This window comes from Stegostoma tigrinum, chromosome 3, assembly GCF_030684315.1.
Source record: "Stegostoma tigrinum isolate sSteTig4 chromosome 3, sSteTig4.hap1, whole genome shotgun sequence".
In the NCBI taxonomy this organism is placed as follows: Eukaryota; Metazoa; Chordata; class Chondrichthyes; order Orectolobiformes; family Stegostomatidae; genus Stegostoma; species Stegostoma tigrinum.
Window position 1 is genome coordinate 63,036,901 of NC_081356.1, and position 23,591 is coordinate 63,060,491.

Sequence of the window (23,591 nt, forward strand, 5' to 3'; positions counted from 1 at the left end):
GCTTCATCTAAGAAAGCTTTAATGCAAGTTCTGCAGAGCTTCCACAACCATGCACTGAACCTGATACCTTCTGATTCAAGATTCAACATTACTACAACTAAACAAATGGTTTAGGGGGTTAAAAAAATTGTAATATCGTCAAGTTGACCTTCACTTTACTCAGAGAACTTTATTTGGCATAATAATGTACATAAACTGGTAGAAGGTGTTATTTATGTCAGTCAGTTGTTAGTCTGCCAAGGAATCAACGTTTAAAAGTATCCCACTTTAGTTTAATTTATAGCAGCAGTCTTTAAGATACAGGTCTGGTTTTCTAGAAGGAGAGCTCTTAGCCAACAAGGCAGCCTCAAGAAATTTAGTAAAATGAAATGAAAGTAGCTATGACGGCACTAAATTGCATGCTAATAAGGATTATTCATGTAAAACCAGTCATTCCCTCAAGGGTGGAGGGTTATTCCATTGAGGGTCCATTAATGTCTACAGCAGATGTCATGCTCTGGACAAGTGATTTCTTGCAGCAAGCAATTGATAACTAAATACAAGCATTTTCAATGCCTCTGGGGCTGTTTATGTAAATTATAGTACTGAGGTTACAATCATGTCTCATGTCTCATCTCTCAAAATTCTTTGCGGTGTTTTGTCAGGAGACTTTTTGATGCTGTTGATGACCACACCTAAGGGTTTACAGAGTGAGGATCAACTTTATTTGTGGTAGCAATTCTATGTTACCAACAGTGAAGGAGAGTCACAGGTAGATTTTTGCAGCCATGCTTGACCTCACTGTCAAAATGCACATTAAAACAAAGTTTGTCTTTTCAAGTTCAAAGTTTGAAATCGATATCATAAAAATGTTCACCTGATGAAGGAGCAGTGCTTGTGATTTTAAATAATTCTGTTGGACTATAACTAGTGTCATGTGATTTCTGACTTTGTTTACCCCAGTCCAATATCAGCATCTCCATATCATAAAAATGTTAGTTTTCATTACTGTTGACATTAATAAGAAATTTATATACCTGTGCTGGATGTTTCTTTTCCCATCTCAATTTCTCTCATGATCTTAACAATTAAAACACAAGCAATTCAGCACAGGTAATTTGAATAGTACTTGCATGTTATTATTACATGCAATAGTCAGGGACTTTAAACATCATTTCAACATTTTCACTTTGTAGAACTAACTCTCCTCTCTTGAAAGACATACACATTTTCTATGTCAGTGAAGCACATATTCCTTAATTCCTCTACTACCCAGATATCTTGTTCTCCTGCCATTCTCTTACCAGGCAGTCCAGTTGAGAGACTGGGCTCTTGTTTCCAGGGTGACTAATGTCCCAGACCTTCACACATCCTTTTCCACCAGTGTACACATGTCTCGTGGGATTGCTGATGGTCACTGCGCACACAACCTCACCATGGCTCAGAGAGTTCATTTGTCGAGCATGTCTTGGAATTCCAGGTCCAATTAGGGCATCAGGAGGAAAAGGCACAGGTTGCATTTGTCCATCAGCACTTACGTGAAACGAATAAGCACTATTGATAAAGAAGAAAAGTGATGATTAGGAAATTACTACTTTATTCAGTGCATTATTTTCTGTTATTAGTACAAAGATTTTCCAATAAAGTCAACATTCTGTTATATATTAGCATGCCCTTCAATCAAATTTTGATTCTAACATAATCTGATCAAATGTTAAACTTGGAGTGGAATTTTTTTATTGTACTGTGAATTTTCTAATATGCACAGAAACCATTCTTTTCTTTAAGAATTTACAAGTCAAGCTTTGAAAATTCATTTGTAGGATTCATCAGCCTAGCAATGTGAAACTTGTTCCCAAGGAAACACAATCCACTTACTTAAGAGATAAGGTAAGGTCAGGAAAGCTAAGGGTGAAGGGCCATTGTGTTAATACAATCTTGCTGGAGCTTAACTAGATAATAACAATTAGTTAGTGAATTTTGTTGGAGCACTGTCTTCCAAAGGTTTCTGATGCTGCATACAAAAGAATGCCAGCACCACATCGAAAGGTTTGCCCCTCCATAATGCATTGGTGAACCAGGCTTGGCAAATGACTCCAGTAGTATCCTTCAATACCATATGCCTGGCTAGTACAGATACTGTTTGGTTATTTGACAAATGACAAGCATTAAGTGGACACCAGTTATCTCAGTTACACAACAGGCATTTATGTTTCATGTGGTGGAAAGACCAATACAGAAAAGTTAGTATCATGCCACCTAGCAAGCTAGTGAATGGTCCAAGTGCTCTTGCTAACTGTACTTACTGTGCAAAGACATTTCTACCTCAACGTGCACAACATCTAAGAATGTCAGAAGTATTTAAAACAATCATAGTGGCAACTTCAAATAGACTAGATGCTTTAATATCTGTCATTCAATGGAATCTAAGCAAAGATTGCTCTATGTTCTAACTTTGGACGATGCTGGCAATACTTTCAGTGTTTCTCCCCCCAACTTGGAAAGCAACACCAAATAAACCCAAGCAACGGCTTCAAAGACACTGTCTCAGCTAGGACAGTGAAATGGCATTAGCATTTCTTGTTAGTTTGAATTTCATTATGTATAACACTTTAACAACCCAATATAGCCACTGAGATGCAAAATTTTGGGGAAAACAAATCACAAAATTAATTCCACTACGGCTTAATACTCTCCATTTACCTCCTTTTCCCGAACAGGTTAAATTATTTTCTTTTCATGCCTGGTTAACAACCTGAATGACATTAATCGACTTACGGTTTTCCACCAGGAATGCCACTTAAGTTTGGTGGAATCCCAGGTACGCGTATGTGATGCGGATCAAAACCAACCTAAAAGCAAAATCACCAGAATTAAAATCTTAAAGTAAATGGAATTGAATTGTCGCTCTTAACAAAAACATTAAAACTGGTTTCACTTATTAGAAAAGCATTTTGGATTGCTACCCCTTTAGTCAAACTGATGGATTCTTCCCCATTGGTTTAACAACCAATGGAAGATGGTTAAGAATCCCTATTCACCAGTTCCACTGGTGAAGTACAAATGACCTTATGTGGCCATGACCAGGCCTTCTAAAGGGATCAGGATTCTGGCTGTAGAAATCACATCTGTTGACAGATGCTGGCCAGAGACAAGTAGCTCCCTACATCATCTGCCCTAGAAGTATCGTACCCACTGAAGGCCTAGGTTCACAGAGAATACAGCATAGAGCATAGAACATAGAACATTACAGCACAGTACAGGCCCTTTGGCCCTCAATGTTGTGCCGACCTGTCAGACCGATCTCAAGCCCACCTAACCTACACTATTCCATGTACGTCCATATGCTTATCCAATGACGACTTAAATGTACCTAAAGTTGGCAAATCTACTACCGTTGCAGGCAAAGCATTCCATTCCCTTACTACTCTCTGAGTAAAGAAACTACCTCTGACATCTGTCCTATACATTTCACCCCTCAATTTAAAGCTACACCACCTCGTGCTTGCCGTCACCATCCTAGGAAAAAGGCTCTCCCTATCCACCCTATCTAACCCTCTGATTATTTTATATGTTTCAATTAAGTCACCTCTCAACCTTCTTCTCTCTAATGAAAACAGCCTCAAGTCCCTCAGCCTTTCCTCGTAAGACCTTCCCTCCATACCAGGCAACATCCTAGTAACTCTCCTCTGCACCCTTTCCAAAGCTTCTACATCCTTCTTATACGGCGGTGACCAGAACTGTACACAATACTCCAAGTGCGGCCGCACCAGAGTTTTGTACAGTTTCACCATAGCCTCTTGGTTCCGGAACTCGATCCCTCTATTAATAAAAGCTAAAACACTGTATGCCTTCTTAATAGCCCTGTCAACCTGGGTCACAACTTTCAAGGATCTCTGTACATGGACACCGAGATCTCTCTGCTCATCTACACTACTAAGAATCGTACCATTAGCCCAGTACTTTGCCTTCCGGTTACTCCCACCAAAGTGCATCACCTCACACTTGTCTGCATTAAACTCCATTTGCCACCTCTCAGCCCAGCTCTGCAGCTTATCTATGTCTCTCTGCAACCTACAGCATCCTTCGTCACTATCCACAACTCCACCAACCATAGTGTCGTCTGCAAATTTACTAACCCATCCTTCTACGCCCTCATCCAGGTCATTTATAGAAATGAAAAAACAGCAGTGGACCCAACACCGACCCTTGCGGTACACCACTAGTAACTGGTCTCCAGGATGAACATTTCCCATCAACTACCACCCTCTGTCTTCTTTCAGCAAGCCAATTTCCAATCCAAACTGCTATATCTCCCACAATTCCATTCATCCGCATTTTGTACAATAGCCTACTGTGGGGAACATTATCGAACGCCTTGCTGAAATCCATATACACCACATCTACCGGTTTACTCTCATCTACCTGTTTGGTCACCTTCTCAAAGAACTCAATAAGGTTTGTGAGGCACGACCTTCCCTTCACAAAACCGTGCTGACTATCCCTAATCAATTTATTCTTTTCTAGATGATTATAAATCCTTTCCCTTATAACCTTTTCCAACACTTTACCAACAACTGAGGTAAGGCTCACTGGTCTATAATTGCCAGGGTTGTCTCTACTCCCGTTCTTGAACAGGGGAACCACATTTGCTATCGTCCAGTCATCTGGCACTATTCCTGTAGACAATGACAAGTTAAAGATCAATGCCAAAGGCTCGGCAATCTCCTCCCTGGCTTCCCAGAGGATCCTGGGATAAATCCCATCCGGCCCAGGGGACTTATCTACCTTCACACTCTGTAGGATTTCTAATACCTCTTCCTTGTGAGCCTCAATCCCACCTAGTCTAGTAGCCCGGATCTCAGTATTCTCCTCGACAACATTGTCGTTTTCTAGAGTGAATACTGTTGAAAAATATTCATTTAGCGCTTCCCCTGTCTCATCTGACTCCACACACAACTTACCACTGCTATCCTTGATTGGCCCTAATCTTACTCTCGTCATTCTTTTATTCCTTAAATACCTATAGAAACCCTTTGGGTTTACCCTGATCCTATCCACCAACAACTTCTCATGTCTCCAAGCTAATAAAATGTGAGGCTGGACGAACACAGCAGGCCAAGCAGCATCTCAGGAGCACAAAAGCTGACGTTTCGGGCCTAGACCCTTCATCAGAGAGGGGGATGGGGGGAGGGAACTGGAATAAATAGGGAGAGAGGGGGAGGCGGACCGAAGATGGAGAGTAAAGAAGATAGGTGGAGAAAGTGTAGGTGGGGAGGTAATCTCCAGCATCTGCAGTTCCCATTACCCCTTCTCATGTCTCCTCCTGGCTCTTCTGTGCTCTCTCTTTAGGTCTTTCCTGGCTACCTCATAGCCCTCAAGCACCTTCACATCTCATCCTAACATAAGCCTTCTTCTTCCTCGTGACCAGAGATTCCACCTCCTTCGTAAACCATGGCTCCCGCACTCTACAGCCTCCTCCCTGCCTGACAGGTACATACTTATCTAGGACACACAGGAGCTTTTCCTTGAATAAGCTCCACATTTCTAATGTGCCCATCCCCTGCAGTTTCCTTCCCCATCCTATGCTCCCTAAATCTTGCCTAATCTCATCGTAATTGCCTTTCCCCCAGCTATAACTCTTGCCCAGTGGTATGCACCTATCCCTTTCCATCACTAAAGTAAACATAACAGAATTGTGATCGCTATCACCAAAGTGCTCACCTACTTCCAAATCTATCATCTGGCCAGGCTCATTACCCAGTACCAAATCTAATGTGGCTTCGCCCCTTGTTGGCCTATCCACATACTGTGTCAGGAAGCCCTCCTGCACGCACTGGACAAAAACTGACCCATCTATAGTACTCAAACTATAGTGTTCCCAGTCAATATTTGGAAAGTTGCAGTCCCCCATGACAACTATCCTGTCTCTCTGACTCCTATCGAGAATCATCTTTGCTATCCTTTTTCTCTACATCTCTGGAACTATTCGGAGGCCTATAGAAAACTCCCAACAGGGTGACGTCTCCTTTCCTGTTTCTAACCTCAGCCCATACTACCTCAGTTGACGAGTCCCCAAACATCCTTTCTGCAACTGTAATACTGTCCTTGGCCAACAATGCCACACCTCCCCACCTTTTACCATCTTCTCTGTTCTTACTGAAACATCTAAATCCCGGAACCTGCAACAACCATTCCTGTCCCTGCTCTATCCATGTCTCCGAAATGGCCACAACAAAGTCCCAGGTACTAACCCATTCTGCAAGTTCACCCACGTTATTCCAGACACTCCTGGCATTGAAGTAGACACACTTCAAACCAACTTCTTACTTGCCGTTGCCATCTTGCTTCCCTGAAACTTTATTTCGGACCACCCTACTCTCAACCTTTTCTATAGTCGAACTACAATTTTGGTGCCAATCCCCCTGCTGAATTAGTTTAAACCCACCCGAATAGCCTCAGCAAATGTCCCCCCCAGGATATCGGTACCCCTCTGGTTCAGGTGAAAACCATCTTGCTTGTAGAGGTCCTACCTACCCCAGAAAGAGCCCCAATTATCCAAGAATCCAAAACCCTCCCTCCTGCACCATCCCTGTAGCCACATGTTCAACTCCTCTCTCTCCCTATTCTTCGCCTCACTAGCACGTGGCACGGGCAACAAACCAGAGACAACTCTGTTTGTCCTAGCTCTCAGCTTCTATCCTAGCTCCCTGAATTTCTGCCTTAAATCCCCATCTCTCTTCCTACCTATGTCGTTGGTACCAATGTGGACCACGACTTGGGGCTGCTCCCCCTTCCCCTTAAAGGATCCCAAAAACATGATCAGAGACATAACGCAACCTTAGGCCAAAACTGAGCAAAAGAGAGATGGGGATGTGGGGTGGTGGCATTTGAGGGTGACTTGGGACAGCTGAGGTCAAGGGTTTCAGAGGTATGGGCAGGAGTTATCATTCAATGGTCCCCACTCTTGATGCTGGGTTTCTCAACCATGCACAAAGTTTTAATTATGACGGAGCCCTCCTGGTAGGCTGCTGGAAAATCTGACAAGGCTTGCTTGGCTATCTTTTAGGAGGAGCAGCGAAGCTTTGGAGGCTCCCATTTAATTCCTGGGACACCATGACATTGCAGGGATTTCAAAGATAATGAGTATTAATTAGCTCATTAATGAGCCTGATTGGCATTCCAATGCTGGCAGCCAGGAATCCAATGCCAGCTCCTTATGCCTGTGATGTAATCGGAGAGACTGTGCCACAGCAGGATCTCTGTCATGTTAAAGTGGATCTGACTGCCATGGTTCCCACCATCATAGGCTGCATTAAATCCATTTGTTCAAAATGCTTCAATTGCCAAGTGTATTTGCCTCTTCTTAAAGTTGGCAGTTGTATCCATGGGCACAGATTGAACTGTTTCTCTGGCTCAAATTCATTCAAATCAGCAGTCATCTTACTGCCGGAAAAAAAAGCTTCGTCAATTCAAGGTTAAAAGCCTGTTCGATTCACTCACCACTGGAGATCGGCCGTAAGCAGCTGCTGCTGCTGCAGCAGCTGCCGCTGCACTCATCTGAGGGGAGATATTGTGTAAACCTGCATATGCCCCTGGGCTTGTCAGATCGCCATTCATACCAGCGTGGGGCACTATTCCAAAAGGGGCAGGATAAGGGCATGGTACTGCCATGGGAGTCCTCAAACCTGTAAATTACCAGAGTCTGCTATCAGTGACTGTGAGCTCCAAATACCTGCAAATGCTTTTAGTTCATCACAGCTGGACATTTTAATTGTGAAATCCAGAGGAGAGAAAGAAAGGGCATATAAAATTACATGTTGTGGTTAGCTTCTCTAAGAGTGTTCCAAGTAAGAGTTGTAATATGACAACTTTTTGTAACGATAAATACGAGAAATTGAAAATGGATTCCTGACACATTAAATCAGGAATTCATGCCAGCAACAAAGATAAGATTAGATAGCTGTACAAAAAAACTGTTTATTGTCAACATTTAGCTACCTAATGGATCAATTCCTGGTGGTTTACCAGGGACTGGCCTCAATCCTGGAGTGGAATTGCTTCCTGGAGTAGGAGCATCTGTTCGTGGAGTTGGAGTGTTCGACTTTGATACTGGAGTAGTTGATTTCTCATTCTGTTAGTAAACAGAAAACTGCTTTGTCAGTACTGCAACTACAAATTGATACTACAAAGGTTAATTTCCTGCATATTAGAATTCTGCTGCTGAGAGCTATAGCCAACAACTAATGTAAAATTTTACCAGTATCATCAACTGCTGAAATCAGCAACTGCAATTGAAAACAATGTCAAATTAACCTTATCAAAAATCAATAGGATTTTTAAAAAATAAAACGCTGAGTTTAAATACTTTTTAACCTGAGCAAAATACAGACATGGCAGAGCATGCTACTCCTTAAACAGATGAGTGCAGGATCCCAGTTCACGATTTTGCTTGTAAGTTTCAGAATACCAAAGCCAGGCTTGAATTGGAGCATCAGCTTGTACTATTTGGGACACAATCACACAACTGGATTTCTCCAAATAGGCCAATTAACGACTGCAGGGCAGAAATGCAGGGATAAGGCAATTGAAAATGGAGGTGTTTACTCCAGCTGTTCTCATTTTTAAAATTTGAAAATGGCATCAGCAGTGGTAGATCCCTTATAGAAGGTGATCCCCTCAAAAGGCAACCTGCAGGGAGCTGTTAGATACAGAATGCCTCTAAGCCTGCCTGCAGCACTGGACCTCTGGGTGTCTCTGGGAAGCCGCCTTCAGGCAGCTGCATCGTTCCTCACTACTTCTGGAGACCTGAAGGCTGCCTTGAAACCCCAGTCAGCCTCAGACAATAGGCGTGAGTAGGCCTTTAATAGGTTGAGTCAATTACCCATTGCTTGGTAGTCTTTTACCCTCTCCCATTCCACTTTCAGGAAGATAGCCTTTCGTTGAGTTGGAGCCATGAAACAAGCAAAATAAAAACTGAGAGAACTGTGGATGCTGTAAATCAGAAACAAAAACAGAAGTTGCCGGAAAAGCTCAGCTGGTCTAACAACATCTGTGAAGAAAAAATCAGAGTTAAATGTTTCGGGTCTGATGACCCTTCCTCAGAACTCTGCCTCAGCATGAAACAAGCAAGTTGGCCAGTGATATGTAATTCCCTCTCAAAGTCTAAACAGTCAACAACAAGTTTTCAAATAGTTTGGCATTTCATAATGAAGAAAGGTAGAGATCCAAAACATCAGCCTTTCTTTTTCATGGGTAGTCAGTGGCCAGGGAATCCAGGATATTTTCTTCCTGGTTCAGATTTATAGCTTGTTGTCAGGCATTGTATATTTGATTTTTAATTTATAATTAAAATTCACTCATCATTATCCTGCTGAAAAATCACTAGGTTTTACCACCCGGTTCCATGTACTATAGCAGTACTTAAAGATAATCTCTAGAGTAGGGCAAACATGACAGAAATGAAAAATACTTTAGGTGAATTAGAATGCCCTCTGTTAGCACTGATAATTTCCATCTGAAGAATTCATGTAGAAAGCTACAGACAATACTCACAAGACCAATTTCTTTGGACTTTGAAGAAGGAGTACTGCTGGAGGAAGCAATTGAAGCTGGACTTATGGGTGCATCCTTTTTTAATAGGCGAGATTTATCTAAGCCATTTTCCCGTGGTGAGTGTGGTGGGCTACCTCGTGGTGAGGTGGGATCCTGAAAACAAGATTGCAATTTTTAAGTTAGTAGCATTACGAAATAGGGGCAAAAGACATGGCTGTACTTATGAGCAATAATGGAAAAGCCATATTGATTTCTCCTTGAATAATTTACTGAATTTAGTATGGCCCAACTGGTACATTTTCAGCTCAGGGGCATGTAAAGTAGGTCACTTGGCCAGCTCACCTCCATAATACAGGGGTTGGGGTGGGCATAGAAATCAGCAGCACAGCCTCCATGTATAAATAAGTGCTGGCAAACGCATGTTAAAGGGTTATTTAAAATCAATATTACTCTGTCTATTCCATAGTATGATTGGTATGGGCTGGTGGGTGCAGTACAGTAGCCAAATTATTGTCTAAAGCACAGGAAGGAGGTAGAGTACTATCTTTGGAGGCTGCTGTCTGTCCAACAGGGCACCCCCGAATCACGTACCCTCTTTCCTCCTCGAATCTTCTATCATGTGGCAAGCTCATCACTACACAATGCACCCCCTCAACCCCCACCCAACCCCAACTAATCTGGGTCTAGTTTTCCAAGAGTTTCCTTTATGGGCCTGCCCACAGTCCCAGCAGTGCCCACTATGGAGCTCTGGCATTGTCAGGATAGTTGGATCTGTTGATCAAGCAGATTGGCTGGCAGCTATGGAGGATAGGACCTCCCCTCACTGAGGGTTGGAAGTCCCATATTGCAGTAGTTTAACCTGCCCACTTCCAATTATGGCTATAGGGCAGGTTTGCATTCTGTTTGAATGACTCATGCTGTAAATTACTGCCCACTGCTCTTTGTGCTGTGATCCTACACTGGTGTCAGTTTATGATTTATTAACCCAGCAACATAATGACAGTAGGGACTTTAAACTTCACTTATGTTGTGTAAATCAAATCAGCAATGGTAGTCTAAAATCTCGGTTTATAAGAGCACTTTTGTGAAAGCACACTTTGTCCATACATTGTGGAACCAACTTGGAACTTAAGATGTTGTATTGTTATCATTGAAGCAGGGCTAATTTGGTCGATGGATTGATTGATTGATTGATAGATAAATTATCAAGAGGATTGATGAAATGCCGGAAATGTTGAACAAATAATACAAAAAAGTTCTCAGAAAGAGACGGTAACCCTGAGATTTCATTACTAATCAGTAGAGAAAAGTTGAGAAAAACTTAAAAGAACTAAAGGTTGACAAATCACCACGACATGATGGCCATATCCGACAGTTCTAAAAGAGTTAGCTGCAAAGACAAAGAGTGCCCTTCTTTTTCCCAGGGCAGAAATGACTATTAGGAGGAGGCATAATGTTAAGGTGATTGGAGGAAGATATTGGGGAGATGTCAGAGGTAGGTTTTTGCAGACAGTGGTGGGCATTTGGAATGCACTGCCAGCAGTGGTAGTAGAGTCAGATACATGAGACATTTAAGCAACTTTTAGATAGACACGTGGATGTTAGCATAGTGTAGGGCATGTGGGGTAGTTTGATCTTAGTACTATAATAGGTCAGCGCAACATTGTGGCCAAAGGGCCTGTATTGTGCTGTACTGTTCTATGCTCTGTGATCTTCCAAAATTCCTTACATCATTGAATGGTAGCAAATATAACACCATTATTCAAGAAAGGAGGAAGAGAGAACACAAGGAACTATAGTACCATTAGTCTGTCAAGTGTGATGACTGAGTCGTAACCTGATTTTAACAAAGGAGAAACATCTGAAAACTTAATTTCAGATTTTGAGGGTGTAACTTTTAGGGTGTGCAGAGGGGACACAATTAGTACAACCTTTTATTCTTTGATGTGACATAGACATTGCCAAGTGAGCCAGCGTTTATTACCAATTTATTATTTTCAAGAAGGAGGTGACAAGTCATCTCCTTGAATCACTGGTTTGAGGGGGAATTCCAGGATAAATGACCAACTGTTCCAATAATTGAGTATTATCAAAGCCCAGGGAACCAAAGTTATGTTTAAAAGGCCACTCTGTACCCAGTTAAACTCTGACAGTTTACAGCTGCCCTGACTTTTGCCTTGAACATGTCAGATGGGGGAAATTTCTGCCCTGCTGTGTAGGAGGGGACCTGAAGGTACTGCTGAGCAGGATGGTCTAAAGGCAGATTTTCTTCCCAAATGGCATTTTGGGAGCCCCTATAGCACTTAGACTGCAGTGGTTCAAAACTGCAGCTCAACACCAGGTTCTCAAAGTCAATTTATGACAGAGAATAAATACTGGCTGGCCAGCAAAGCTCACACCGCACAAGTGAATGAAAAATGAAGGCAGAAGCAATATGAACAAAAACAGAAGTTGCTGGAAAAGTTCAGCAGGTCTGCCAGCCATCTTGAATCCTTCTACCTTATTGCAGGTTAATTTCCTACTGAAGTGAGGTGGGGGGAGGGATGGGTACTAAGGACGATGAAAAACAAAGCCTAATCATTGCTTAAGTGCTGAAGTTATCAATAGAACCATTAGAACTTAAAATACAACCAATAACCTACTTAGTTGCAGTCAGTTTGGCTTCTGCCAAACATACTTGATCTCAAACTTAATCTCGGTGTCAAACTTGTGACATGAAAACAGCTCCCTCGAATATCAAGACACCAATCAATCAAATGTGGCAACAAAATGGTCGAGAAAAGCGGAGGCCAATGAAGGACAAAGGAAATACTCTCCTCTGGTCCTCTTCCTGGAGATTAAAAGTGCCTGAGTGTAGAGCCAAGGCATTGCAACCACAGAACATGACTACTGTGGTTCTTTAGTGAAAGGATTTTTGGTTTAACCACCTTTAGATCTTTCATTAATGAACTTCCCTCCATCATAAGATCAGCTGTGAAGTTATGTGCTCAATGACATTCATCAAATTCAACAGTTACATTGGACAAAATTTTAGAGGGGTCTGGGCAACATGGTCCATAGCAAAGTTTGTGGCAGAATTAGATGAGAAATCTGGTGAGGCCCATCTCAACATCGGGAGCACCTCAGTACCTCCTCTCTGATTTTTGCAAGAGACATGTTGAGATCTTCAACACGCATCAATGGGTTGCTAATTGACTTTGATTATTGCTTATAAGATGCCTTGTTGATGGCTCACTTGCCTCATAAATATTTGGCTTTCTATCACAGCAAATTCACCAAACAAATTAGATATTGAGAAAACTAGAAATGGGAGCAAGAATGTGTACTTGGTGAATGCAGCAGCTGCTTGCTCAAGAGATAGATGGTACATGCCCATTAGCACCCAACATGCGCTAGCCCCTAAGAGTTCACATGCCATCTCCACATCGTCTTTTCTGTAATTCATTGTAGCATCATAGAGTGTAACAGCAGCTATCATGCTGCAGTATGGATGTTGCGTATTGAGAGGCACAAACTCAGTTCATGCACCAGACCAAGTTTATGCAACTCGTTCCCATTGTGCCCTATCACTCGGAGTCTACCTGGATGCCCAAAGCAACCTTAACTTGCTCTGGCTTTTGATACTATACCCCCCTCAGCCAATCTAAACACTAAAGCAACAATTAGGTTTCTTTTAGAGTAGGGATGGCGAGGGAAGCAACCAGCTTCAGTGCATGTCTTAACCAGTTCAGCCTATTTATTGTTAGGATTATAAAATTTCATTGACAACCTTCCTTAGAACTTTGCAATGAGTAATATTCCATTTATGTCTAATTACTGGGAAAAAAAATGATAATTCAGATGACTGGCTAGCTAACATTTGGTTCAGAATAATACCAGTAACCTGGATTTAATTCCCATTGCAACAGAGGTCAACTTGGGACCCTGCCAGAGAGTGGAAGGCAATTGCAAACCACCACTGACAAAAACTAACAAGAAGAAGATAGCTCAGCATGAAATGCCAGCAGACACTGAGCTAACAACTACCTTTGGGCAGAGCACTCATGGATGAATGAATGATGAATTAAACAGCAGTAGGATTAAATATGCTTTGGCAAGAATGAGAAAATTCTGGTTAAAACATCAATGCAAGTAGGAACATAATCTAGGGCAGTACTTCACTGTATTATTGAGAGCTATATTGAGAAATGCGAAAAAAACTACTTTTTTGGAAAATATGTTAAACTGAGGCTTTATCTGCCTGCCTAGGCTAACAAAGATCACAACTTCTTTGTAACCAACTCCCAATCTTTAACACCGATCTACCCCTCTTTTGGAATGCTTTAACATCTAACTTCCTCCTTAGCCCACATTTCTTACTAGTAACCCACAAGAACAATCACAGCTCTGTGGATTGACAACATTATTTGTTTCCAGCAATGTTGGCATTGTGTTCAAATATCCACACTATTGCTTCTCTTCTTCTGCAGAAGAATGTGCACAAAAAGCCCAGGAATCCTTATGGCCCACTTTGAGAAGCAGCCCGCTAAGCTGGCAGAATGGGGGTATATTCTGACAGTGAAGGAAAATCTGGATCTTTACAGCCATTTAGTGAGGAAGTTTCCAATTTCCTATTGTTCCTTCACAGGAAACCTTAGATTAAGAAGGCAGCACACACAACTAACAAATCTTGCTGGAAAAACACCAGTAGGTCTGTTTGCTTTCTCTATTTTTGATTTTCAGCATCCACAATTCTTTGAATTTATTTTCTAAACAAACCTTTCAGTTTTTTGCTGCAGTCCTCCAGATCCCATATCAAAAGAAAAGCTCTCAGCCCCTTGGCCCATGTCTATTATTCATGTGACCTATACTTCTGAGGAGGAAAAGATGCAAACTTCGGAGGATGTGCTGTCAAGGTGCTGCGTCACACTGTCCACTTATAGAATCATAGAATCTCTACAGTGCGGAAGTCCACACTGGCTTTCCAAAGAGCATCCCACTCAGACCCAGACCCACCCCATACCCTATCCCCGTAAACCTGTATTCCCAGTGGCTAATCCAACTAACCTACAAATCTTTGGACTTTGAAATCTGCACTCTTACTCTCAATGCTTTTTGCAGTGGTAACAGTTTCTCATCATCTACTCTGTACAGACTCTTTGTGATTTTGAAAAATCTTCTTAAATCACCTCTCAGCCTACTCTAATCTAACTTTATGACTGAAATTTCTCACTGTATGAGCCATTCATGTGGAGGTGGTTCCTCCAAACCACCCAGTATTTCCTTTGTTCCTTCTCTCCAGGTCAAACTAAATTAAACCCAGAATCAGAAACCAGAACAGACCATGAGAGTGAGTCTCTTAATGCTGATGAATTAACTGCAGAAACTTTCAGCTCTGCAAGCCCACAGTCACATTCTGGTGAGCTCAACTCTGACGCAGACTCACAGATACGGAAGGGTGAAATGGCCAAGGTTTTTGAATTGATTCTAACTCAACTCAATTCAACTCAACTCAACAACTGCGAAACACTTCCCCCCGCAGGATGCCAAATGCTTCCATCAGCTCAGGCCAAGCAGAGGACCCAGAGCAGGCCATACGTAGCACGTGCAAGGTATAGCAAACAATCATGCTAGTATAGATCCATGGTCTGGTGAGCACTGGAGTGCTCCTCCTGAATGGTCAGGCAAGGCTAGATCTTCAGGAGACCAATTACATGTTCAAATATTGCCCTAGTCAACGCATGAGCCACGAGGTGGTGCTATTCAGGATCAGTCTGAGGGTTACTCAGTGGGGGTCATTAGCCATAGTTCTGAAGTACCCCATCTTATTCAAGAGCCGGGGTACTGCAGAGGAGCAAACATTCAAGCAACCTGAGAGTTGCACAGAATGTAAGCATCGTGACAGCTCCCTAGAACGTGGGCACAAAACTAGATGTTGTCTGTGGTCACAAAAGAGCCCGAAGAAGTGTTCTCTACCCTATAAATGAAGCTCCTGACCTTCTGTGTTCCCCCTTGCACCCACCACTGTCATTCCTTCTTCTGTATCCTAGTATCCTCCCTCCACTGTCCAGGATCCTTCAGGTGCCTCTAGCAACCACATGCTTTAAATTCTATTCCCTATTGTTTCTTTCAACTCAACCCACATTCATATGAACCTTTTCAGCTGTGCCCCTTTTTGAATTAATCTCTGCATTCCTGCCCTGGTCAGATGGGGGCAGGTTTGTTGACCCAGTCAGTGTTCACTCTTTACAGAACTACAGCAAGACCACATATGATTCAGATTTCTCAAGCTGGTTGGCCTGGTTAGGCTTCACTCCTTACAGTCTCCAAACCACAACTGAGAGTGAAATGGAAACTGTGGGGTTATGCAACTCTGACTCCATCCATTCAGGCTTCTTTTGACTAACTTAAAAAAAGAACTCTCAGGGAGCTCAAAGTTCTTTATCCATTACCTCTGAAGCAGGCATTCTGGTACCACTGTAGCAATACCTCTTTGCAAGAGAAACAGCACAGAACAAATCTCTCTTAAAAAGCACTGCACCATCAAAATACAAACATTAGACTTTTCAATGAGCTCAAACATGTAGAGGGTACAATTTGGAAAGCTAGTTTAGAAACGTTTTGAATACTCAGATCTAGATGTCTAAGAGGAAACAAAGGCACATCAGAGGCTTTTAGCAGTAGTGCAGTTGGGTGATTTTTAGAGATGAATGGAAAAATGCTGTGGAAATGCAAGCTATTCTGTTTCTTTTGTTGATCAAGAATCATTTACAATATTATGGAAACTATCCTGTTCACTTCTTTACAAGAAAGGTTTGATAGAATCAGGAAAATGTTCTAAAAAAGTTACACAATAATTTCAGGATATTTATCTGACCTTCTGGCTTCATTCATTCCTGGTCTGATGCTCTTCACAGATAATGTTTCACTCCTTGTATGACTAATATTAGTGTGGTTATATCTCAGATATGACCATGTCAACCATTCATTCTGAATGACATTTTCACCTAGTTTTTATAACTGTCATATTATTGTCTTCTAATCACTCCCTGGCATGCAGTTTTACTTTATATTTACAGATAAGCACAAACAACATAGAGGTTTATGGAAGTTTGTACCAAGTATTCAAAATTGCACTGAAATTTAATAAAATATTTCAGATAACCACATTTTGCATTATATTGAGAGACGTCACTTTTTAAAAATTTTGATAGCCATTTAAATTCGATTCAACAGCTTAAAACAATACTGGATTGAAAGAATTGTCAGCCAAAACAAAAGCGATCCAATATTAATAGGAAGTCCATGTTCACTGTCAACATGAAAGAAATTGTGACATCCAATCTTTTTAAAACAAAACACAACAAACCTCATTGGAGACATCCACGACCAAGTTGTCATCACTCTTCTCTCCATCACTATCCTAAATATGAATACAAAGAAATAATACATATTCTATTAAGATCTGCCATTACACATTAACTCCAGATGCATTCAGACAAATGCTTAAATATGTTGTAATAATGGGGTTAACAGCCTATGCATGGTTAAGAGATAATTACATATCAGAAAATATTTTAAAACAGTTGAATTAATGTCACTGCAGTCCCCATAATAGCCATGATACCAGACTGCAATAATACAAGAACAGAAAGCTTTGTACTGAAAGTGCAGCTTAGACACTAGTCTTTTACTTTAATGGGATTCTTAACATCCAAGAGACTGAAGGGACTTTTATCCTGGGTCAAATGCAGTTGGCCTATCTCTGACCAGTCCTCATTTCATATGGTCTCACACAACAAGGCTGAAAAATAGGGAGAACAAAAATCACACCATTTGTAGTGTGGAATGCTCCTCTGAGCTTGGAGTTGAGACGTGTTACATTATTGGGAATGAGCTTCACTCCAGATCTGCATATATTCAGCATATGATTGATGTACAAAATGGGAGGGAATATAATAAGATTACACAGCAACCCACTAAGAGGCATCATATTTGGTACAGTAAAGACGTGTGCTTATTCACCTTGCAAAACAGCAACCACCCTTCTGCCATCAAGACATTTCTAGATCAAATTTGCAACACCATTGTATAATAACAAGCATGTGACTCAGTATTCCTGATCTAATGCCTCAGAGGGCTATAATGTTACATTTTCCCATGTCTGTTGGGACTAATGCTAATTCCTTTCTTCCGCACATGAATAATTCAGCACATAACTCGCACTTTCAGAAAAGCAAATCTATTACTAGACAGTTCGTTGAATTTTTTTGCCCTAGCAATAAGATTATCAGCATCATTTTCCCCTTTTACCTCACCTGGGTGAATGCTTTTAAAAGCTGAAAATTTAAATTCATAAAAATACGAAAGGAGGAGAAATATAATTCACAGACAAATAACTGAGAACAGCACAAGGTTTAATGACAATTAGATTTTTAAAAAAGTCATGACATGCCCATCATTTCAACTGTTACTCACATAACGATTTGCTAAATCTTTATCATCGGTCTTCTGCTTCTTACTATCAGTAGAATAATCATTTGAGTTTCTGTGCTTCTCTGCAGTTCTGAAACTGGCTGATGGTGACACTGAGGAGCTCTGAAATGACAAACATTAACCTATATTATATTCATTTTGAGACAGATACTATTAGTAAGAGGTTAAAAACCAGTTAGTGGAAAATCTCAGCAGCAAGTAAAATGTGTTTATTTAGCTATGATTATCCAAAGGACATCAGAAGTGCAATTGTTCTCTCTGTTTAATGATATCATATTTTAGTAAGTAGTCTAGATTAAATAAAATCATAATAGCACTGAGTATACTGACATAGGTTGGAGATGCAGGCTGTCAAGTTGCAGGTTCTGATGGACTTCATCCTAGTGTCTTAAAAGAGGTTGGTACTGAGGTCGAAGATGCTTCGGCATTAATTTTCCAAAATTTGCTGGATTCTCAAAAGGTTCCATTGGACTGAAAAGTGACAAGCATCACTCTTCTATTCGTGACAGAGCCAGAAAACATGAAGCTATAGGCCAGGTTGCTTAATGTCTGTCTTGGAAAGGTGTCAGAATTGATCATTAAACGGATTATAGCTACACTCTTAGAAAAACTCAAGATAATTGGAAAGAGTCAGCATTCTTTCCTGAAAAAGAAAGCATGTTTAATCACCTTTTATATATCTTTGAAAATGTAATGTGGGCTGTGGATGAAGGGGAGCCTATAGACGTGCTATATTTGAATATCCAGTAGTTTTATGTCGCACCTTTTCAAAGGTTACTGTACAAAGTAGGAACACATGATGTTAAGGGTAGAATGGGAATGGACAGCAGATTGGCTGACTGGAATAAAACAGAGAATTTGCATGAATTAGTCTTTACTTGATTGTCAGAAAGTGTGGCAAATGGAGTCTTGCAAGGGTCTGTGCTGGGTCCCTCAATTTTTTTTTACAATTTATCATAATACCTTGCATGAGGACAGCAAAGGATGGCAGCTAAACTTGCAGATGAAACAAAGACATGGAAGTGTATTGCGAGGACTTAAGGAAGTTGCAAATGAATATAGATAGGTCAACTGCATGGGCAGAAATGTGACAGGAATGTGGGAAAACATGAAGTTGTTCACACTGGCAGGCAGAATAAATAAGTGTTATTTACAAGAGAATGGTTGCTGATTTCAAACATGCAGAGGAACTTAGGTGTTCTAGTGCACGAGTCACAAGAGGGTGGTATGTAGGTACAACAAGTAATTAGGGCTAATGGATTGCTACCTTTATCAGAAGCATTGCAAGCAGTAAAAATGATTTGAGGTAGCTCTGTCAATAAAGGCTAAGATCAGTAAAGGAAGAAATTATCTTGGTTCAGGGAATCAATTTGGTTGAAGACAAGAAATAGCAGAGGAAAACCAGATTTTGAAGGAGTCATCTGTAGCTTATCTGACAGAAGCTACACTGTAGGATGAAGATATAATGGGGGTTTAGGTAAGAAAACTGCATGAGATTTTAATCTTCACACAGATAAGATTAGTCAAATTGGCAAAAAAAAGTGGTGCATTAGAGTAGATCATAGTGCATATTTGGTAGAGTTTCTTTCTACAACATGTTCTGGGACCAATCAAGGAAAAGGCTGTTTTATACGTGGCATTGTATAATGGAACAGGATTAACATATGGCCTCTTCTAAAAAAGTTCCTTTAGGTCAAGGTGAACATTAAATGACAGAATTTCACACTCAATTTGATGATGGGAAACTTGGGTCTGAAACAAGTGTCTTTAACTTCCCAAGTAAAGCAATTGGAAGGGTAGGAAGACAGAGTTAGCTAAAGTGGAAGTGAAAAATAGGCTATATGGCAAACTGTAGAGAAGCTATGGCAGATAGTTAAGGAAATATTTCACATCTCTTGTTAAATATATATTCCATTGTGAAATAATGTTTCTCATGAGTAAGTGTAATTTTAAACACACTATCATATTGAAAGAAAAGGTACACTTGCTTCAAAATTATTGGTAGGCCTGAAGACTGCAAAACGTCAGAAAGGATCAGAAGATGACTAAACAAATATTAAACTGGGAGAAACTGGAAAGAAATAAATAAAGTTTTACAGCTGGTGAAACATTTCACAAACATATTTCAAGGAAAAGCATAAGCATTGATTCCTTATCGGGTGAGGCTGCAGAATTGATAATTGAAACAAGAGAATAGCAGAGACTTTGAACGTATTTTTATCTGTCATCACAGCAAAAGACACATAAAAGCATCTCAAGAATTGTAGAAAAGCAGGGGACAAGAATGAGGGAGGAATTTGAAACAATCACCATCACTGGAGTGATAGTATCAGAAGGTAGAGTCAACAGAGTACTGTGAAAGAGAAACAGCATTTGACAAATTTATTGAGTTATCTGAAGATACAGAACCAGGGTCAGGATAGGTATCACTAGAGAAAAGACAAATGAACTAAAGGCTAATAAGTTGTCCCTGAAGATCTGTAGTCTAGGGTCTTAAAAGGACTGGCTGCAGTGATAGTCAATTTGTTGGTTGTGATCTTCATGAATTCCTTAGGTTCCTCAAAGGCTTCTACTGAGTTGCAAAAATGTAAATGACATTATTCAAAAAAGGAGGATGAGGAGGACGACAGAGCACAGCAACTGCTACTCAGTATAACAGCTGTCATTGGGAAATGCTTGAATCTATTAAGTATATACAGGAGGACATGTAGGAAAGCATAGTATCAGAAGGTCGAGTCAACAGAGTACTGTGAAAGAGAAACAGCATTTGACAAATTTATTGAGTTATCTGAAGATACAGAACCAGGGACAGGATAGGGGAAAATCGGGCAAAGTAGGGTAATTAGACTTTTAAAAAAATTGATAAGTTGACACATAAAACAGTTACTATACAAGATAAGAGCTCATTTGTGTTGGGAGCAACATGTTAGCATTATGTTAGGCTGGAGGATTGGTTAACTAACAGGATTCAACAGGATATTTTCAGGCTATCAAATTAAAGCTACCAAGGACTGGTTTTAGGAGGCTCAACCATTTACAATCTTTTTTAAAAAATATTCATTTTGAGGGATGTGGATGTTGCTGGCTGGCCAGCTTTTATTAGCTGCCCCTAGTTGCCCTCAAGAAAGTGGTAGTGAGCTGCTTTCTTGAACCGATGCAATCCACAATGCCACGAGGGAGGAAATTCCACCATTCTGACCCAGCAACAGTGAAGGAACCGTGATTTATTTCCAAGTCAGGATGGCGAGTGGCTTGGAGGTGGTAGATATTCCCACCCATCTGCTGCCCTTGACCTTCGAGTTGGAAGTGCTCATGGGCTTGGAAGGTGCTGTCTGAGGATCTTTGGTGATTTTGTGCAGTACACCTTGTAGATACTACACACTGCTGCTACTTGGGGAGGGGATTGGATGTTTGTAGATGTGGTGTCAATCAAGTGGGATGTTTTGTCCTGGATAACGTCAAGCTTCTTGTGTGATGTTGGAGCTGCACCCATCCAGACAACTGGGGAGTGTTTCTTCACACTCCTGACTTGTGCCTTGTATACGATAGACACGTTTTGGGGCACTGGAAGATGAGTTACTCATAGCGGTATTCCTAGACTCTGACCTGATCTTGTAGTCACAGTGTTTATGTGGCGAGTCCAGTTGAGTTTCTACCTGAGTGATGTAGATTAAGGAACTGACTGTGCTGTAATAAGATTTGCTGATGACAAAGTTAGGTTGGAAAGCAAGTTGTGAGGAAGATACAAAAAGACAATCTGTAAAGAGATAAAAATGGGATGTGTGTAGCCAAAGGGAAAATAAAATGGCAGATGGAATATATTATGGGAAAAAGGAGGTTTTCCACAGAAAACAGACTAGCAAAATATTTAAACAGAGAGAGACTGCATAATGCTGCCATACAGAGGGAACTGGATGTCCATGTACATGAATCACAAAAATGTTTGCATGCAGGTACAGCAAGATATTAAGAAGCCAATCAAATGCTGTCCTTCACTGTAGAGAGATTTAATAAAAGTAGATAAGACCTGTTACAACTGTCTACGGCACTGGGGAACCCACTGAATTTTCAGTTTTTATCTAGGGCATAATTTTAAAGTGATTGGAGGAAGGTATATGGGAGATATCAGAGGTAGGTTCTTTAGAGAGAGTGGTGGGTGCGTGGAATGCACTGCCAGCAGTGGTAGTAGAGTGAGATACATTAGGGACATTTAAGAGACTCTTGGATAGGCACATAGATGATAGTAAAATGAAAGGTATACACAGGTTACTTTGATCTTAGTAGAATAATATGTCAGCACAACATCGTGAGCCGAAGGGGCTGTACTGTGTTGTACTTTTCTATGTTCTATATGTTCTGTGTTCTTAATTAAGAAGGGATATTCTTGCATTTAAAATAGCTCAGAGAATGTTCATTAGATTGATTTCTGGGATGGAAAGGGTTGTTTTACAGGAAAGATTGAGCAGGTTTGTCCAAACTCATGGGAGTTTAGACAAATGAGCAGAGGTCTTGTTAAAACAGAAATGAGTTGCTTAAGATTCTGAGGGGGTTTGACTAGATAGGTGCAGAGAGGCTATTTCCTCTGGTGGAGATGGGGTGGGAAATGGTGAGATCTAGAACTAGGGAATGCTGTTTAAAAGTAAGTGGTATCCCATGTAATATTAGGAAAAATGTCTTCTCTCAAATGAACATGAGGCTTTGGAATTGTTCCACATGTAGTAGTAAAGGCTGGCTCATTTAATATATTAAATGCGAGGTACAAGGCTTTGATCAACAAGTGGCTCAAAAGGCATGAAATTGGAGTCAAGGCCACAATCAAATCACATTTATTGAATGGCAGAGGAGGTTTGATGGGCCAAATAAACCACTGTTACTCTTATTTCTAATGATCTCATTAAACTCCTCCAGTCTTACAACACTAAATTCTATTTCCCTTTGTCACTGGTTCATTTCGCAAATTACTACCACCTCCCCCCAACTTTCAACTCCATTGCCCCACTATTGGCAGCTAAGCCTTCTTCTGGTAGAGGAGCACAACCAAGAATTCAAATCACTAAACACCTTTGAACCTTCTTCTAAGATTACACTGCAACGGCCTTTGTGCAGGAGCTTTTGGTCACACTCATGGCAAGTATTTTGGCTTCATGGTCTTTTTCTTAGAAATGAAAATACACTTCTATAAAAAATCCAGGTACCCTTTAAATTCAAGAAGCCATTGCATAAAAACATGTCAGCAGCAAAATCATACCGTATGAACGATGAGGAAAAGCCATACTACTCTCTTCTTCTCATTTTGTCATTCAGAGCATTTGAGGTGGCTATTTCTTCCCCACAAACTACAGAATCTATTCAGTTCCTCTGCTAAACACAAGAATATGGAATTTCTCTATTTAACTTAAATTCCAAGGTGATTGGGACCACAAATTTGGCAGCATTTCAAAAAGATTTGAATTGTGTCAGTTGTATTGGAGGCAAAGAGCAATATGAGTCAGATATCAAGTAATTGAGAAGTTATTTGCAGCTGCAAAATGAAGTTACTGTTTTGAATTTGCATATTGTAAACCTAAATTGGAGAAATTATT

General features: G+C 40.7%; 1 protein-coding gene across 13 annotated transcripts in view; it reads right to left on the bottom strand.

The window, feature by feature from the left end:
- The window catches only part of LOC125451054 (transducin-like enhancer protein 4), a 197,208-nt gene that overhangs the window by 20,775 nt on the left and 152,842 nt on the right, over positions 1 to 23,591 (bottom strand). For all 13 annotated transcript variants that reach the window (XM_048527752.2, XM_048527750.2, XM_048527749.2 and 10 more), the window contains 7 exons: positions 17,992 to 18,111; positions 16,883 to 16,936; positions 9,535 to 9,687; positions 7,981 to 8,113; positions 7,483 to 7,667; positions 2,758 to 2,831; positions 1,284 to 1,533 (listed from right to left, as the gene is read on the bottom strand). In XM_048527752.2, coding sequence (XP_048383709.1) covers positions 1,284 to 1,533; positions 2,758 to 2,831; positions 7,483 to 7,667; positions 7,981 to 8,113; positions 9,535 to 9,687; positions 16,883 to 16,936; positions 17,992 to 18,111 — 969 coding nt within the window. The remainder of the gene's footprint in view (positions 1 to 1,283; positions 1,534 to 2,757; positions 2,832 to 7,482; positions 7,668 to 7,980; positions 8,114 to 9,534; positions 9,688 to 16,882; positions 16,937 to 17,991; positions 18,112 to 23,591) is intronic.